This window comes from Parasteatoda tepidariorum, chromosome 6, assembly GCF_982258835.1.
Source record: "Parasteatoda tepidariorum strain Cologne lab strain chromosome 6, Ptep-v5.0, whole genome shotgun sequence".
In the NCBI taxonomy this organism is placed as follows: Eukaryota; Metazoa; Arthropoda; class Arachnida; order Araneae; family Theridiidae; genus Parasteatoda; species Parasteatoda tepidariorum.
In genome coordinates this window covers 24,217,110-24,238,187 of record NC_141760.1, presented here as the reverse complement: position 1 = coordinate 24,238,187, position 21,078 = coordinate 24,217,110, and the positions used below count along the sequence as shown (strand labels likewise).

Below are 21,078 nucleotides of genomic sequence, written 5' to 3'. Positions count from 1 at the left end.
TTGGAATTTTATTAATTTATGGTTACGAAATAAGGATTGATTTTAGCAGATAAATACACATATGTCCCTTTGCTAATATGAGCTGACGGCTTACTTCTAAAAGAAAATTTTTCAAATTTGCACTTATTTGTATATGAGAGAAACATTAAGTCATCCTGAAATTTCTTTAATTTACAAAATCAATTATTGATATATTGATGAAAAAATATGAAAATTATGAATCGATAAAATCGAGTGATCGATGAATCGAGTAAAAAAAAATCGAACTATTTTTTTTGGATTTTATATTTTAGTACAAATCTATTTCCGATAATCTAAAAAATTTTTAGTGACTATTTGACCGTTTTTTATAGTTAAAAAGTACCAAAATATATTTTTACTTAGAATTAGAGAGTCCAAAAAAATATATAAAATGGACACCTGTGTCTCATATATGTCAAAGAGTTTACGCTTATATGTATAAACAATAATTATAAGAACTCTAGGACAATAATTTGTTAAAAAAAGATGTTAAAATATTTTTTTATCATGTTTTATATGCTGTTTCCTTTAAGCTTGCTATTGTTTTATACATTTTTTTTACATTTTCAGCTTATCCTTCATATGTCCTATAGAGTGGTCACTGGTCAATCAGTTGAAGACGCAAGAGAATATGATGTCATGGAAAAAATATACCAAAAAGGGAGTAAAAAGCTCTCTTAGTTATATGAAATTAAGTAATAGGTAAGGGTAGAATTAATTTGAAGTACAATCGAATAAAATTTCATTTTAATTTAGTGTTATAATTAAGTCTATTCGCGATCAATTATTATTTAGAATTTTTTTAACGAAAAACTATTCATTAAAGGTTTCAAAAATGCAACTTTTACATATTTCGACAATATACGCGTGTCAGAACAAAAAAAGTATAAATAAAAATATATAATTATTTCTTATTATTTCGTATTGACAAGTGGGTATATAAAATAATTATTCGTAAAATTTCCTTTTTCTTAGATAAGAAATTGTGTAAAATGAGATCCAAATATATATATATATATATATATATATATATATATATATATATATATATATATATATATATATATATATATATATATATATATATATATATATATATATATATATATATATATATATATAAATTTTTTTTGTAAAGACATGATTTATTTAATCGTCGAAGAAAGAAAAGTAGCAGAACAACAATGCGTAAAAGAAAAACTAAAGTTAGCCCAAATCGAAAAAGAAATCGAATTAGCATCAATTAACTCCGGCTCAAATCAAAATAATTCTGAAAACACAAACGCGATAATTAGAACATCATCTTTATACCTCGAAAGTCTAAATTAAATCAGTTAAAACACTTAGTATGCAGATTCCTACTAAACCCGAAATTTTAACTTATTCTTTCATTCTTTAGAACGCGCGTTTACAACCAAAAATGTTCCGCCAGAATTCAAATCGGAAATATTAATTAATATTCTAGGTGAAAAAACGAATAGTATTTTACTTTACATTTCGGAGACCGAACTCCAAGATTACGAAAAAGTTAAAAATATTATATTACGAGAATTTCAGCCAACGGCCCAGGAATGCTTGATCAATTTCCGAAGAGCTCAACGATTACTTAATGAATCACACGTACAATTTTCATCAAGATTGACAAACGCTTTTGAATACTATTGCAACCTTCGTAACGTTAATGATTTTAAAAGCTTGTGCGAATTAATGATAGCCGATAAATTGTTTTCTACCCTACCCTCGATAGTGAAACGCAACAACATATTGCGATACGCTAAAACGAAACTTGGTTTAAACCAATTGAACTTGCGAAGGAATGCGATGTATATTTTGTTTCGAAACGGAAATCTTTTGCCGAAATAAAACACTACCGTCAACAGCCGTTCGACAACAATAAAAAAATATCTCATTTCAAAGATTTAATCGTAATTCATATGAGAGAAATTCTACAGATTACCAACCACGAAATAATCCGCGTAAAAGCTTTCACAGAAACGAAACTAATTCAAATGTAGATTTAACACAAATTGAGACCATGTTTGCAAAGTCGAAGCTAAAATATTTAATGAATCTAAGCATCAATTACAATATGAAAAAATTTTCGTTAATGATCAACTAGTTGAATCGTTAGTAGATTCTGGAGCCAACATTATATGCGTCCGAGATCACTTAATTCCCTCCGAAACAAAAAGTGTCGGAACTGATCAATTAACTTGTGTTTTCGGAAATGAAGTACAAGCTGAACTTTCAAGAATAAAATTAGCGCTTCCAGGATTTTGTAGAAATCCCATAACAGTAAAAATCTTTATTGTGATTTAATAATTCCCCCTAATATTTTGGATGATTTAAACCAGTGGTTCCCAATCTTTTGTGGACCATCGCCCCCCTCTTGGGGTTGACTGACACATATCGCCCCTTTCTCTTTTTGCTCAACAAACCATTCATTGTTGCTTGTGAGCAACCTAACACTGAAAATATGCTATGTTATTTGATTTTAATTTAAATTGTAATGCAAATAGGGAGGCAAATTTATCCTGTCGTTTTTATTAATTAAAAAAAAATTGTGCATCTTTTTTTTTTTTTCAAAAAGAAATTATATTTAAAACGGAATAATCAAAACAAAAGTACATTTTTTTAAATTCATATTTTAATGTAATCAAGAAAAAGTTAAAACGTTAACAACTAAAAATTGAGAAAAAAAATGAAGAGGGAGAAAGTACAATTTTACCACTTCAATGACTGCCCTGTGCTTGGTGTATTTCAAGTTAAATCTTGAATGTCAGGTTTTATGCTCGTCAGATTTAAACGCGGGTCTCCTATGAAGCAAATGTCCAACCGATCTCCTTGCTTTGTGAGCAGCTGGAAGACAGAATTAAATCCTCTCTCCACTAAATATGTTGACGGGAACGAGATGAGAAGCGGCTCAGTTTGTTTCCACAATTTTGGATAAGTGAAAGTGTCCATAAGCTTTACCCAAGCTAACTCGTAACCGTATTTTTTAAAGACGACTTAAGCCTCACAGTCATACTTCAAATCTAAAAACTCTGTCTACAAAGAGGAAGTGAGCTTATCCATAACTTCAAAAGAGAAAGGATCGAAAATCCAATCCGGAATTTCGAATTTCATCAAATCTTTAAATCTTGATTCCATAACTGATCAGGGTGATCAGCAAAAATTAAGATTTTATTTTCGAGAATCTCGATATCTGCCATTGAACACTTTTTAAGAGTTGGAAATTGCATTATCTCTTTGCGACCAATGTTTGACTTGTAGATATCAAACTTGGCTATGAATGAAGATATGATTCCCTTAACCTTGATAATGTTCATTTTATTTCCTTGAAGTTTTACGTTGATTTCCTTCATTTTTTCAAAACTCTCAGTGAGGTACGCTGTTTCCAACCTGCGTTGCTTCAAACTCTCCTTTAAAACAGGATCAGTGGTGTCGAGAAACTCAGTAAACCGAATCAAGCAATTCGAAGAAACGGCCCAGTTTCCTTTTGAAAGCCATCTCACAGCTGTATGTAGGAGCAGGAATTCGAAATCTTCATCATTTTCATGGTAAAGTTCTCGGAACAAACGGTTATTAGGAGAATTAGCTTTTATTTTATTGATGTCAGAAATAACTAATTTTTCGCAGCCAAAAGTTGACGATGAATGACATAATGAATGGTGAGATAACTTCCGGTACTTCTTTAAGGTGACTCAGAAACCCAGTATGACAACCAGACATGGTTGGAGCACCATCTGTTGCACAAGCACTTACATTTGTGAGGGGAATTTCTTTTACCTCAAAATAATCTTTGACCAATTTAAAAATCGACGATCCTTTTGTATCTGTGTTCAAAGTTCTTGTAAACAGCATTTCCTCGTTAATCTCCTTACTCTCATTTATGAATCTCACGTAAGCTAAAACAGCTTTGTTATCTATCACAGTTGATTCATCAATCTGCAACGCAAATTTACCTTCTTTCTGAAATTTGATGAGTTTTGATTCAACGTCGGCGGCCATCTCATCAATACGCCTGGAAACAGTATTATTGCTCAGAGGAACAGAGTGACTTATCTACAGTGACTCTCAGATTTTCGCCTGCGATACCAAAACGTATGACGAAAACGATCCTGCACTTGAATTTTTTTTTAATTTTTAACTATCATAATTCTTTGTCTACACCAGAACCATAGGTTTCATACATATTTTCAATTTCAATCTCAAATAGCTTTTATTATTCACATTATTATCAATTTTTATCTTTTGAGTACTCGTCGCCCCCCTAAGGATTATCGCCCCCTTGAGAAGCTCTATCGCCCCCTTTGGGGCAATCGCCCCCAGGTTGGGAACCACTGATTTAAACGAAGCAAAAAAAGAAAATGATCGAATTTCAAAAGAAAAAATGATTTCTCCTTTTTCTAAAATTAAATTTCCTTTGCATAAAAATGAACAACAAACTTTCGATTTAAACTCAATGTCTTAAAAAGAAAATCAAATTACTAATTCCTTCATTTCCAATTCGGAAATCGAACATTTTTCTCCCCCAGTTTCTAAAAATAGATCTGGCGGAAATATAATACAACGGCACCAGTTAAGTGAAGGTCAGTCTTTCTTTGAGAATAATGAACGCCTCCCTCCTCAAACTGAAACTGTTAATTTGTTATGCGAATGCAAAAGTACTTCCGCTCAAAATTTATTTTAAAGACAAATAAATGATTCTGATTCAATGACGTCTACGTCTAATAGGAAAGCGGATACTGCCCTAAACACGTGATCGCTGCGTCACATCCAATGTAAACAAATACGAAACCGAAATCAAAATGTTCTCGTCTGCGGAAACAGAAACAAACGATTTTAATTCTTCAAATCCGGAAAATAAAGAGATTAAAAATGCGTTTATGGAAAATACAGATTATTGTTTATCTAATATAAATATATTTTAAAACGCAGAGCTATAAGCGATAAGCAGAGAGCTCGCCGCACTTAACTATACTCAAAATATATTTTACAAAGAGATCGATTTAGCTCATTTAGAATCCGATACGCGTACTGATATTGAACAACTTATTAAATCTAATAAGCCAAACAAAGTTTAAGATCCCAACTTACAAATGAAAATAATTCTTTCTGACGATAAACCTATCACGTTACGACCAAGAAGGGTAGGCCGAATAGAAAAAATTATCGTTGAAAACCAAATTGACCAATGACTTACCGATGGAATTATTTCTGAAAGTTCGTCCGATTACGCCGCACCAAAGATCAGTCAGCAAGAATATGCGTAGATTATCGCTCTCTTATTCCCATTACCACTCATTGATGACATTTTTGATAGACTTCAAAAAGCAGTGTTATTTTCCAACCTTGACCTTAAGAATAGTTTTTTCCATGTTTCAATTGAACCTGACAGTCGTAAATTTACCAGCTTCGTAACACCAACTGAACAATACTAATTTAACAAAGTTCCTTTTGGCTTGTGCAACTCTCCCTCAGTATTCCAAAAATACATTCGAATTATTTTTAAAGATCTTTTAAATGATGGTACTGTTATAATTTATATGGATGATAAGAGCCTTCTAAAAATAAAAGTGAAGGAATTGTAAAACTCAAACAAGTATTTGAAGTAGCTTCTAGTTATGGTGTAAAATTTAATTTCAAGAAGTGCAATTTTCTACAATAGGGATAACTTTTCTTGGCCATATTATTGAGCAAAACACCATTCGCCCTTCAGCAATTAAAACAACCGCCGTCATGAACTTTCCAGAAACCAAAACAATTCAACATGTTCAATCAATTTTAGGACTAACCGGATATTTTAGAAAATTTATTAATGGCTATGCACTAATTGCAAGACCTTTAAGTGTCCTTTTACGAGACAAAGTTAAATTTGCTTTTGGCCGAGCACAAAAACAAGCTTTCATTTCTCTGAAACAAGTTTTATCATCCGAACCTGTTTTACATCTTTATCAACAAAGTGCTCAATTACAACACCACTGTGATGCCAGTGCTAAGGACTCCAAGAGGACTCTGATAACAATTTCCATCCCATACAATACATGAGTCGTAAAACTTCTCCCCATTCCAAATATTCCAGCTACGAATTAGAAGTTTCAGCGATAGTTACAACATTAAAAAAATTTAGACACTATCTCATAGGCACAAAATTCCAAATATATACATATTGCCAGGCGTTTCAAAAGACAATGACAAAAAAGGATCTATCACCCAAAATAGCACGGTGGACACTCTTCTTGTAAGATTATGATTACGAAATACTGCATCGGTCAGGTAAATGAATGCAACATGTAGATACGCTTAGCCGATATCCAGTGATGGTAATATAATATAACAAAACAACACAGAAAATAAGAGAAGCACAAATCAATGATGAGTTTACAGCAAGTATAATTCTTCAGCACCTGACTATACATTAAAAAACAATGTGCTTTACAAAATAGTCAACGACCAAGAACTTTTAGTAGTTCCACTTGACATGCAAAAAACAAATCGTACAACTTGAACATTCTAAAGGACATTTTGGCATAAATAAAACGGAAAATTTGCTAAAACAATAATTTTATTTTCCAAACATGCGAAAGACAGTAAAAAATGTTATCTCTAACCATGGGACAATTCCTAAAAGCATTTTTATTGCATAAACTGTAGAGCATTGCATAGAAACTTTTTTTTTCCTCAACTAAAATTGTAGCTTTTAAATTTTTTTTTAAATCTAGAACTATTGACTTTTTATATTTTTCTCTTTCAACTTTCTGCAGCTAAAAGAACATTTGAACTTAAACATTTTGTTTTTTAGAATTTCAGCTTGGTCGGGGACCAACCCGTCAGAATGGAACAAGTGTTGCAAAGCCGTGCAGCGCCATCTGGGGTAAAGGAGACTCTCTACACATTCATTCACGGCAACAGGGAGGCAACTTCAAAAGATGTTCCAGCTATAATTTTGTGTTGTCCTGTAATGTTTTCACAATAAAAGCTTTAAATGTAGCTCCCCTAGACTGCTTTAAAGCTAATCATCGACACAACTAAATACGTGGAATTCTAATGTTTCTAAAAATACCTTTTTTAATCAAATGAATAAAATTAAAAGAATCTGTAGTAATGTTTATTTATCAAAAAAAAACAAAAAAAAAACAACAACAACTTACGAACTTTTTCAAAATTTGATAAAATATAATGGATACTCAACTATTATAATTAAGTTTTATATAAAATCATTGAGTTAATTGTATGTTACTATTAATAAATGAACTGAAAACTGCTTTGTTAATTTATATTTTTACCATATGCAAATCCAATTTGGGTGAATCCGTGGCTAAGTCTGTGCAAAACTAGCAAATCATGTTTCTCTTTAAAAAAAAAATAAAAAAAATAAATGTTAATTTTCTGAAATCATTAAAATTGTATAATTGGATAACCTTATTAACTATAAACTTTAAATCATCCAGCATAATATTACATTGCGCACACCCATTTTCGGGCCAATCCAAGGTAACTAACAAATCAAGTGCGCTTCAGTACTGCAGCAAGAACGTGACACAAAAAATCCCTCTATTTGTGCTTCCGTATTCATAATTTTTAATCTGGCAATCTTCTGCTCCCGCAGTGGATTGATCGTTAAGACACGGTTCCTAGCAGATCACCGAAGTCGAGCATCACTGGCTGCGGTCAATATGCGGCTGGGTGACCGCTTGGATCAGTCTGCGTAGGGAACGAGCGTGTTTGGTATTGGTCCTCGTTAAACTGTTCTACCGTAAAGTGCTGGACTTCACGTGCAGGTCTTCAGGCTTCCGAAGCGGGGGTGCCATCCTCTCTGCAGAGGATCAAAATTGTGATGGCATGTCTTTGGATCATCCTCAGGGAAGTTTCCCAGACAGTCGCCAATAGCCCATTGTGCAGCTCTAGTGCGACGTAAAGGTTTTAAATCATTTTTTAAAGATCCCGGTAACTGAAGTTCATTTGAGTTCGTGACTCGCTTAATAGATTTCGTTTTGTGTTTTGTTCTGTATTTTCTGTTTTTCGCTTGATATGTTTTGTTTTTTATTTAATGTGTTCGATTTTCTTTTCAATTTTTTCAAGAGCTCCTCACACTATTGTATTGATATATTTTGCTTAGGATAGAATGATACAATATTAGAAATCTTGTAGGCAGTTGAAGAAATTATATATTTTCCTTATTTTGTTTTTCGGCTATTTAATTTGTTTTACATTTTTTAAAAGTATTTTTTAGGAATGTTTTATTTTTCTTCTCTGTTTTCCATGTCTTCTCTATATTTTTAACTATGTGTGTGTGCGTAAACAGACCTACAGCGTGGTTTCGTCGAAACTATGTGGCCAGTAAACGAGCGAAGGTGTAGTTGAAGAAGAATGGCATTCATATTTCGATGTCTCCGTGCCCGTTAGCACCTTTGCCCTGATCTTCGGTCTACATTTCCAGTCTCCAAAAAACGGTTCCAGATCCTGAAAATCACATTTTGTGAATCTGCAATGGCTTCTGCTACTTCGGCTTGTGTTTGGCCCCCCTCTAACAGACCAACAACTGTACAAGCTTCTAATTCAGTGAAATGACTTCTCTGAGACATCGCACTCATCGAAACAACACACTTACTGAATGTCTATTATTCTTTCCCCCTAAGTTAAAAGCCTTAAGTTGAAAGTCGAATCAAATTCGCTGCTGCTAAAGCGTCGTATTCTACGTCAAACTGAACATTTGCATACTGCGATGTTTGAAAATTAAAAATTTCTTTTTATTTGTGACTCTCTTTTTCCATTTTATGCAACAACAAAAAAATTGCATATACCGCTATTTTATACAAGACTTACAATATCCTTTAATTGTTTTGAGCAGTGTATATATATATAAGTTCAAAATGAGGATAAAACAAAGGAAAATTATAAACATATGAAAAGGGGGGGGGGAATAATACTGAAAAAAAAACAACTGATTTAATTAAAAAAAAAAAGAAGATGAAATTTAAAAAAAAAAAATCTTTTCATCAGCCCACACGATTATATCCGCAAAAAAGAGTGCTTTCTGATATTGTATCAATATAGCCAAAGCAAAATATATTAATACAATAGTGTGAGGAGCCTCAAAATTTTTTTTTCACAAAAATTACAACAAATAAAATAAAACACAATAAGTAAAAATAACACGTAAAAACAGAAAATAAAATAAAGAGAAAAAACAGTATAAAACAAAATCTCTAAAGCGAGTAGTGAAATCAGATGTACTTACATGAACGGGAAATTTTTCAAGAATGATTTGAAAATATTTTCGCAACAAGATTGCCATATTACAAAATAAGAAAACAAAAGCGCAAATTGAGTGTAACTCGAGGAATTTAAAGTGCCGTTCTTACTGCATTGCTGAAGTGGTTTGTTATGCTGTGCATTGGTTTGTTAGTTACCAAGGATGGGCCCGAAATGAATGTGCGCAAAGTAATATTATACTGGATAATTTAAAAAGTTGACCATAAATAATTTTAGAAAATAAATAAATATTTATTTAAGAAAAAATATAAAATGGAAAATAGAAACATAAATTGCCTGTTTTGCAAATAATTTTAGCCACGGATTTGCCCGAAATGGATTTGCACATGGAAAAATTATGTAAATTGTCAAAGAAAAAAATTTTTTGTAGATAATTTTAACACGGATTTGCCCGAAATGGACTTGCACATGGAAAAATTATAAAAATGAACAAAGAAAAATTATTTTAGTAGATAATTTTAGCCACGGATTTGCCCGAAATGGATTTGCACATGGAAAAATTGTATAAATTAATAAAGAAATTTTAGTAAATAATTTTACCCACGGATTTGCCCGAAATGGATTTGTACATGGAAAAATTATAAAAATTAACAAAGAAAAAATTTTTTAGTAGAAAATTTTAGCCACGGATTGGCCCGAAATGGATTTGCACATGGAAAAATTATATAAACTAGCGAAGGAAATTTTTTAGTAAAGGAATTTTTTAGTAAGTTTCCTATACTAAAAAATTTCCTTTGCTAATTTATATCATTTTTCCATGTGCAAATCCATTTCGGGCCAATCCGTGGCTAAAATTATCTACTAAAAATTTTTTTCTTTGTTAATTTTTATAGTTTTTCCATGTACAAATCCATTTCGGGCAAATCCGTGGGTAGAATTATTTTAAATTTACCGAAATCTATCATAATGTTATTATTATTATGACTAATAATTTTAAACTATATAATTTATCATCTGTATCAATGAGTTTGAAAAAGCAACACATATAAGAATTTAACATAATATGGTAATTGCACCGTAAAAACATAATTAGAAAATAAAAATTTTTTCTGGATTTTATGTGATTATGATTGAAACTATTTCTATGTATTGATATTTAAACCGTGATACAGACTTGCGAAATAAGGAACTAAATTAAATTCATGTGTCATGTTCAGTACAGAACTGAGAAATCATTCAATAGTCTTTAATATTATTAACAAAATATTTTCACGTCATTTTTACTTATTATTATTAAGCACAACATTGTTAAATGCGGTTTTATAATTAACTCACTTTTTTTCCCAAACCGAAAGTTTTTTTTCTTACTTTTACTTTTAAAACTTAGTTTTCTTTTTCGCAAATAAATTTTTCGACAATTTATTAGCTTTCAGAAAAATCAACTTTTACTACAAAATAAATTAAATATAGTTATTCGGTTTTTGTCCTACGGAATGAAGGAATGCAAATCAATTTTCTCCATCCAAACAATCTTTTAAATTTCTATGAGATTATATTATATACAAAAAGAAAAAAAAATGCACAGAAACCTTTTTTTTTACACTTTGAATATTCCATAAACAACGCCCGTAAATTGCATTTTTAAAATTATTTCAAAAGTAAAGTTGAACTATTAGTTATATTAGATGTCACAAAGTAACATTGAAGCGAGGAAAAATATAATAAAAACTAAACCAATAATTTCTGAGGTAGGAGACATTCAGATCATTGAAAAAAGTTTGAGTAGCAGAATTAAAAGAAAGTAGTTTAAAGCCAATTAGGATTATTTCTTAAGAAATACTTTAGTTGTGTTTAGGTCATGGAATTATTTTATACTTAAAAAGAGTTTTGAAGGTTTCAAAGACCAGCAATGAATTACGAACGAAAACAAGTATTTTTGAACACCCTATGCCAAAAAATAAAGCAATTAACTTGAATGATAGATTTAAAAAAAGAGATTGATGATGGATTTATAGATGAAATAAAATATTTTAATTTGCCTTGATTACTTTGGTTGTTATTTGCAAACCCTTACATACTTATGGAGATGTGAAAATGTTTCCGGGATGTTTCCCAGACCGTCGCCAATAGCCCAATTTTCGGAACTATTTTCAATCAATATTAAAACTGTTATTTTAAAGTTTATATTGAAAATTTGTTAAAAATTTCTCAAGATATGAGCCTTTAAAGTAGTTTTTTCACTCTATGCATGCGCGTAATAATTTTAGCAATTTTTTGTATATTTAACATTTTTATCCATATAACATTTTTATATATTTATTATATATTAAACAGGTGACTAAGAGTTTAATGCATTCTTTAAAAAGTAATGAAAATCATGTAGATTAGGGAAAAGATATACCACGTGATTGCTATTTTATCATAGAAGCCAACTCAGAACACAAGGAAACCTTTAATTTAAGCCCTGGAACAATTTTTTTTGTGAAAGACCTTTAAGAACTGAGTTTGCGTTTTATAGAGAGGGAAACTATGAAACTCTTCCATGTCGGTTTAACAGTAATGGGACGCTTAATTTTCTTTGAAATTTATTGTCTAACTACTTGAATTTCCTAATCATTGATCACCATTGGACAAATATTTAAATATTTATGTCATGTTTCATGTTTTTCGCCTCTATGTATCAATATGATTGGTCGTGAAAATCTAATCTTTAAAATAAAAGTTCTTCGGAGGGATTTTACTTATATTATACGCTTTATACATGTAAGAACATTATCCCTCAAAATTTAGGCGAAAATTCACATAAATGCGAAACATATTATCTGAGAAATATGTTCTCATTTATGTGATATATATATATATATATATATATATATATATATATATATATATATATATATATATATATATATATATATATATATATATATATATATATATATATATATATATATATATATATATATATATATATATATATATATATATATATATGTAGTAATAACAGGACTACATCTCTGTTATCAATGGTTACAATTAGCTCAAATAAATCAGTCGTGAACCAATTATTCCTTCATTAGTTTTATTTACGGGTAGGCTGGTGGCTATAACATTTCACATCCACTCTCCACAAGGGAGGGGGTGGGCACATCTTTCATGGAAAAACAATCTCTCCTGGATTATATACTAATAGAAAAGGAGGTGAAAAGGCTCAATTCGTACATACTTTGTAACTCTACGCATTAAGGAAGATCATTTAATGCTTCCTAATATGGAAGTGAGAGAGGGAAAGATTCTAAAAATAACTCCTTTGAAATGTAAATCTAATTATTATTCATTGCTGTGTTTTCAGCCTTGAAGTCCCAAAATAGAATATCTCTACACCTATTCTTTACCAAAGACATTTTATGAAAAGAGTTTTAATGCTTTTATTAATACAAAAGTATCTATAATTTTTGTATAACATCCTCCCCCCCCCCAAAAAAAAAATTTTTTTTTTGGCCAGCCAAACTAACGCAGCATGGTCAGTATGTATGGTGATTTTTTGACCAAAAAGGTAATGATGGAATTTATTTAAAGAATCTACTATAGCAAGACATTCAAGTTCTATAATTGCATAGTAGTTTTCTTCATAGTCCCTTAAGGAACGAGAGTCAAAAACTACAGGATGCAATACACCACATTCATGTGTCTGTTTTAACACAGCACCAATTCCAACTAACGATGCATCAACAAAAAGATGACAGTCATGATAAGGATTAAAAATTTTCAAAATTGGTTTACAAATAATAGCATTTTTTAAGAGTTCAAAAGATTGTTGACACTTTTCTGACCACACCCATTTTACATCTTTCTTTAACAAGTTATTTAAAGGAAGTCGAATATTTGCATAACTATCAATAAATTTACTGTAAACATTTATTGATCCAGGAAATCTTGGCAATGATTTCACTTTTTTAGGGGGCATTAATTTTTTAATCACTTCAATATTATGGTTATCTGGTGATACAATCCCATTGTTTATTTCATATCCTAAAAATTCTATTTGTTTTTGCAAAAATGAACATTTTGAAAGTTTTAATTTTACGTTTTCCTGTTTACAAATATCAAAAATGTTTTTAAGATGGGTTAAATGTTCCCCATAAGAATTAGAAAATATAATGATATCATCGAAATAGTTTGTAGCAAATTTAATTTAATGTTTATTCAAAATTCAACGAATTGTACGTTGAAAGATGCTTGGTGCATTCTTCCAGCCAAAAGGTAATCTTAAGTATTCAAATAGACCATTGTGAGTAGCGAATGCTAATTTCTCAGGGTCATCAGAATGAATACGAACATGATGATATCCCTGTGATAAATCTATTTTAGAATAATAACTATTGTTAGACAATTTTTCAATTAAAGACTGTATTAAAGGTAGAGGTTCAGAATCTGTTTTTGTAATTTGATTGAATTTCCTAAAGTCAACACATAAACGACTTTTTTTATTTTCATCTTTTTTAAAAACTAAGGTGATAGGGGCAGCATAAGGGGATGAACTTTCTTTTATAATGTTATTTTTTAACAATTCTTCCATTTGTAAGTCAATTTCCTGTTGTTGTTGTAAACATACGGAAGGGTTCGCGGCTAGGACGTAGTTTGAATTTTCTGTTTATCTTTGAAAATCGTTAATAAATAAAAATATTTTATTTTAACGACTGATTTTTTTTTAAAAAAAGTGGGATATTTATAAAAAGAACCGAAACTTTTAGAGAATCGGAGTTTTTGATAAAAAAAAAGGCTGAAATTCGAGAGACAAAAGCGAAAAAAGCTGAAATCCGCTAAAAAGCGGAAAAATCTCATCCTTGTAAAAGGTCAACCAGTTTTATCCCAAGGAAATGATTTTTAGAGAAACTTCAGAGGGGGAAATGAGGACTTCAATACTTATGCTCCGCGGAAAATTAAATTCCTCATAAAATATTTTAACATGAGCAAAGAAAAAAAAATTCCGCGGAAATTAGGGGGAAAAATGGATAATTCTGAAAAAAAAGCGGAAATCCGCGAATCCGCGGAAGAATCACATCCCTGCAAAGTATTTTTTAATTTATGTACTCGGGGTCTATTAATAGTTATTATTTCTTATTTTAGGAACTCATTAGACTTAACTAATCACAAGAATTGAAAGCAAAAAGTATAAAAATAATGCAGGAATTCGTGCTGACAATGTTGAAAAAGCAGCTGCAAATTTTATCTGGGGAAATAACTTGTAAGAAAGCTGCTGAATTCTACAGTATTAATAAGACCACTCTGAACTGCAATTTTATTTCCTTTAAAAAAAGAAAACAGCCAAATTCTATCTTTAAATATATTTTAAATATGCAAAAACGCAATATATTCACAGGTTAGGAAGAAGCAAATTTGGTACACTATATGTTTCAAGCCTCCAAGTACCATTAAGGATTAATAATATGTGATGCATGTGCACTTACACATAAGTGTGCTTTGTCAAACCAAATGAACACTCTTGCAAACTGGGAGAATATAAAAAAAAAATATTGGAAGAAGAGGATTTAATGCTCTCAGAATTAGTGAGAAATACACCCAGAAGAAAAACAGTAAAGTAATTAGTGATTTATGCGATGATAACAGTGATGATGATGCTTGCAGCTTAAATGAAATGAACAGTGAAAGTGACAACAAAATATTTGACGATAAGAAGAAAGTACATCTAGAAAAAAGTAGTGAAACAAGATTACATATTGGAGATTTTGCTCATACAGTAAAGCTTGTATAAGTTGACCACTTGCGGTGCATTGTTTTAGTGGTCAACTTAGACAAGTGGTCAACTTATAGAGGGGTAGGGTCATTGTTTACTTTTTCTTTTCCTATATAATGTTGCTATATATAGAATTTTTTTTTTTTTTACTTGACTTAAAAATTTTATTCAGAAAATATGCCCATGAATATGTTAAGAAATGTGTTTAAACCTGAATGAACTTCAATTTGATACATATAATTCTAATATTTAACTAATTTTTTTTTAAAAAAATTATTTGGTTAGTTATGCATGTGAATTGCTTAATAAATATAATTTCTTAAAATATCAGAACACGAAAACATGTAATTTGAAAACTTTCACAAAATAAAATTATTTGGACACTTTAAAATTTATTTACTACACTTAAAGATCAAAGATTCAGAGGATTCATTTATTCAAATGCTCACTATTGTAACAGGAAGAGCAACTTTTCAACTAACACACCTGTTTTCAATGAACGGATGAAAGAAATGGTAAAAAGTTGACCCCTTACAGTTTCCCCTGCTGGTCAACTCACAAAAGGGTTTAGATTAGCTTTTTACACTATTTCACCAAACAAGTGAAATTTTAACATACATTGCCAAAATGACAGAAAATTTTCTGAATTTTTTTTCTGGTCAACTTATGAGGTTTTTAGAATAGAATTTCATAATACTCCTAGACAAAATTGACTTATTTCAGTGGTCAACATACAAGATAGACAGGTGGTCAAGTTACAAAGGTTTTGCTTCTTTATATTATATAGGAGAAATTCCGTTCTTGATAATTGAGGTCAACTTATGCAGGTGCCCAACTTACAAGGGTGGTCAACTTGGCAAGGTTTCACTGTATCAAATTTGCTGGTAAAAGATCTGTTTTTGCCTTTGTAGGTTGCGTTGAAAGAGTTTATGGAGATGAGTAAGACAGTTTTGAGAAGAGAGAATCAATCTGCAACATTTATTCCGAAAAAGAAGACAAATCATACAAAGATTCAAATGACATTTCGTTAAAACTTAAGCAGAGTAAAGCTTCGAACGTTCTTTAGGTTTGGTATTTGATTCTGAACAAATGGATTTGCATACAAGAAGTTGAAACCAACAAAATAAAACTTTATTAACAAAATTAAAAAATGTAAATTTATTTACTTATTTTGTAAAATTTCTACTTAACTTTTCACATCTTTTTAACTGTCCCAAGGTGCCCCACTAGGAGGTACACCTTGGGGCAAACAACACGGTAACTAAAAAATTTTTAAAGTTTTTTCTGTGACAGATACAAAATAAAAACCTAGTTAAAATTTTTTTCAAATGTTACAAGAATACCAGGTAAAGTTTTGACAATAATTGATCAGAATAAAAAATTAAAAAAAATGAAAATAAAAATTGTCCACTCTCCCCTATATATAAATTCAAATTGAACTCCATCTCGTAATAAATATTACTTTTAATACTGCTCCCCTTTTTTTTACTATTAATCTATGACTATTGTGAAATTCTAATTTATTTGTATTTTAAAATACTTTAATTAGCTTTCTACTTTTAATTAAATATTAATTCTGCAATTTCAATTTTGCCTCGAAAATTGAACTTAAAGAGAAGTGGTAAGAAATTTTATGATAGCAACAAAAGAAAAATAGTTTGTATAATGTGATAAATACTTTATGAAATACGAAAATAGTGTGGGGGGATTACAAATCGACTATGTCAACCTTCATCTATCAAAAGGTACCTCGTGATAAAATCAAGTTAGCATGCTTTATATACTAGTGAATGATGCTCAACTTTTGTAGTGGTAGTTACGCCATATTACTCCCCCACCAGAATTCTATCAGGAATAGAATTCGTTGTATAGATACCACTAGTTGCTGTACTTGTGACAGACGAGAGCGGTCACCGGAATTTTGAGTGCTGAATGTGAGAGGTGTATTAACTTCACAGTGGTAGTCGCTCCTGTGTTGCCGTTAGCAATCGAGTGAATGCAGGAGTTGAGAGTGTATGTTCGAGACGAGACTGAGTAGCAACAGCGCAGGAGGGTGATGGTGCTGTCACAAATTGCTGGTCAACTTTCAATGTGGACTATTCATCGAAGTAGGCGTTACTGTTAGGAATTTTGCAAAGTGGGCGTTACTGTGTGTTCAAATCACGTCCGGAGGCCGCCAATGTGGGGGGAATTACAAATCGACTATGTCACCCTTCATCTATCAAAAGGTACCTCGAGATAGAATCGAATTAGCATGCTCTATATACTAGTGAATGATGTTCAACTTTTGTAGTGGTAGTTACGCCATATTACTCCCCCACCAGAAATCTATCAGGGATAGAATTCGTTGTATAGATACCACTAGTTGCTGTACTTGTGACAGACCGGGAGAGCGGTCACCGGAATTTTGAGTGCTGAATGTGAGATGTGTATTAACTTCACAGTGGTAGTCGCTCCGTAGCAATCGAGTGAATGCAGGAGTTGAGAGTGTATGACGTTGTATGTTCGAGACGAGACTGAGTAGCAACAGCGCAGGAGGGTGATGATGCTGTCCCAAATAGCTAGTCAACTATCATTGTGGACTATTTATCGAAGTAGGCGTTACTGTTAGGAATTTTGCAAAGTGGGCGTTACTGTGTGTTCAAATCACGTCCGGAGGTCGCCAATGTGGGGGGAATTACAAATCGACTATGTCAACCTTCATCTATCAAAAGGTACCTCGTGATCGAATCAAGTTAGCATGCTCTATATACTAGTGAATGATGTTCAACTTTTGTAGTGGTAGTTACGCCACATTAGTATTAGTTCTGAATTCCAATTAAATAAAAGCTAAAAACAGGATAAAACCAGAAAAATTCAAAATACTATTTAATTATTTAAGAATAATATTTTCTACTTTTTTTGTAATCATATGTTTATAATATAATGCATAGAACACAAGGGCGCCGGCAGCGGGGTGCAAGGGGGTGCACTTGCACCCCCCTGGCTTTTTTTTAAAAAAACAATTAAAGAGATGCAGAAAAATTTTGTTATAAATTTTTTTTATTAAACTTATTTTTGTGGAGAAGCAAATAATTAAGTAATTATTGATAAATAACAATTAAAAAATTATTTAATCAAACAAGAATTGTAATCGTCTCGTTTGCTGTCCAAATCTGTTTATAACTTTTTCAATGAATTCTGAGTCATCTTTGATTCTTTTCTTATGTACACTGAGCATTCACAAACTTGGCAGATATCTAAGCTATATTTTTAAATTTCATTTAATAAAATGTAAATAATATTTTATTTTCTATTAGTTATTCAGTTTAACAAAGGTGTATAACACAAACTGACTTCTCGCAGCTGTAAAACTTCATCAACACAATAAATACCAATGTTAAGCGTGCACAAACACGTTAGTATACGAAACTACTGTTTGTAGTTATTTGTGTTTCAAAGTCAGTAGCTATGCCAGCGCGATCGCCTCTGGGCGAAATTTGCAAGTACAAGAAATTCGTACATTTTTTTTAAATATCTTGCTAACAATGAAGAAATGTATCTTGAAAAAATGAACAGATGAAAATATATGTAATAACAAAACAAAATGTAATTGCTGAATATTTTAATTTTTTTTCGGGGGAGGGGAGGGTAGTTTGTTAGAGGGTTGCACCCCCCTTTATATTATTCTGCCGGCGCCCTTGATAGAACATCTGAATATACATATTTGAATGAATGGATCTTGCAAATGTGAGCTTTCATAAATTAAAGACAGTCAATTTTATTAATAGAAAGCAATTTAAGCAACAGCAATTATAGACTGTATGAACAATAAATTATTTCGTAAATATCTTTTAAAAAAGAAGCATAGAATGATATGAAATTAGTTATCCACAAATGTTTTGCACCAAAATTATACTTCAAAAAAACTGAAACATGGATATAAATTTAAAACTTTATATGAATAAAATGTTAAAACTTTAATATGAGATCTGAAAAAATTCTAAGACTCTTTACAGATATAATATATCACCGCATGCTTTGACAAAGATTCTAGCATGGAATCAGATTTTTTTAATTTTCCATAATCATCCACATTTAACAGTTTTAATTTTAACAAATTTTTGTGACAAATAATTTAAATTAATAGTATTTTATTTAAAAATGCTGAAAAACAGCTAATTTAAATGGAATGTGTATAAAGCACATTCTAACTAAAAGTATTTAAAAAATAAAAACAACAAGTTATATCTACTTACCAAAAGGTAAAACAGCGTCTTCTTCAGAAATACCGCTGTAAACTGAAAGTTGTTTTAATTCTTCTTCATTCAAAATACTAAGTGTCATATTCTCCAGAAAAAAATTAAACGTAAAAATAAAAGCGAAGACATAATTATATTTAGATCACAGAACATAACAATTTTATTTAGATTTATTATCGTTTGCTTTTCAAAATAAAACGATAGAAATTCCAGCTTAGAGCTCGCACACAATTAAATAATCAATAAATCACTCAAGTTTGAGCGAAAAGCACTCAAATATTGCTTAAATAAATACCACTCAAGTTTGAGTGAACGCAAAGCAAGAATCTCGCTCAAATAAAGGCCTATTTCTCTCAAGTTGAGTTAAAATAATGTCACTCTTTTTTGAGTAGGGGAAATCGCTCTTTCATTTTAAGAGAGTACAGCAGTAAAATAATTTTCAACCTAATATCCATTTTGATACTTACCATTTCATAAAAATTTTATACTTTAGAGTAAGAAAACGAAAAGGATCAAAACATTTCGATAAAATGACTCTATAAATAGTGTTTCATTGGAATCGTCAATTTACGTGTTAATTTATCAAACAATTTAAGTTTGAAACAGGATTATTTCTGACTCGGACTTAGTCTTAGTGTGGAGCTAAAGATTAAGTGAAAGCTTAAAATAATAATGAAAAATTAAAAGGAGGTATACTTACTTACTACTATTGGTGCGTAGGATGAAATAGGTGGCATGCAAAGGGAACATTAATATTAAAAAAACCTTAGTTTAAATAAAACTATTAGAATCATTACTAAAGCGATCAACTTAAGCTAATAATTGCTTTAAATAGCGATCTTTGCTTTCAGAGTTCAGAGCTACTGAATACTGCTGTTTGAAGCATGCCACGATGTCTGCAAACTTGTATCGCCCTCCATGGTGGGCACATCTTTTATTAAATCTTAACTCCAGGATGAGTACAATTGGTATTTGCGTTTTTATTTTTATTTTCACGTTTTCAGCACGAAATAATAATTTTGAATTTTGTTCCTTGAACGTATTTCAAACCTTCTGGATTACAGAGCACAATAAATTATCCTTTTTTTTAATGTTCTAATGTCTTTATTGTTCTAATGTATTGATGATTTTTAATGTTCTGCTGGCATTCTTTTATTTCACTTGGACTTTAATCATGCTTAATTTTTCATGCACTATGCAGCCGTTTGCAGTCCGTCCATGGCAATTGTCCAGCAGTGTTGTTAACAATTGGAATACATTTAATTGTATTCATCCCTCTGGAGAGTTAAATATGGACAATTGGATAGTAATTCTTTTCTTCAAAGATGACTTGAAATCGTCAACAAATTACCTTCAGGCCATTTGATGGCTAAAATGTAAAACTTATTACCTGATGAAGACAAAGAAAAACATGTTATGTGATCAGATCGTGGAAATTATGCGATTTGTGCTTTGTTATTTTAAAAGTTGAACAGGAATTTCTTTATAGTTTTGATAGTGTTGTTGCGTATGTGATCTCTTATAAATTTGTCCAAACAGTTTTTAAAAATTAAATATCTAATCTCCAGCTATAGGTGGAGGTCTATCAAATGGAGATTAGTTCTGGCAAAATACACTATTAGATGGAAAAGAAGAATCACTCTGTTATGGAATTAGGTTTCAAACTCGAGTTGTGCCAAACATCAATCAAACATCATGTCAATTAAAAGTGCCCTTTCAGTTTTGATAGTGTTTTTGTATGTGTGATATGTTATAAAAAATTTATCAAACCATTTTTGAAACTGTAATATGGTAAAAATACTTAACTATTAGATGAAAAATTAGGTCAGCAGAATAAAA

General features: G+C 30.9%; 1 protein-coding gene across 1 annotated transcript in view; it reads left to right on the top strand.

Moving 5' to 3' along the window:
- LOC107457454 (ceramide synthase 1) overlaps positions 1-7,117 on the top strand; it is a 49,705-nt gene extending 42,588 nt beyond the window's left edge. The window contains exons 5-6 of the mRNA XM_087165551.1: positions 592-723; positions 6,827-7,117. Of these exons, the coding sequence (XP_087021677.1) occupies positions 592-702 (111 nt within the window). The 3' untranslated portion in view covers positions 703-723; positions 6,827-7,117. The remainder of the gene's footprint in view (positions 1-591; positions 724-6,826) is intronic.
- Positions 7,118-21,078: the final 13,961 nt, after the last annotated feature.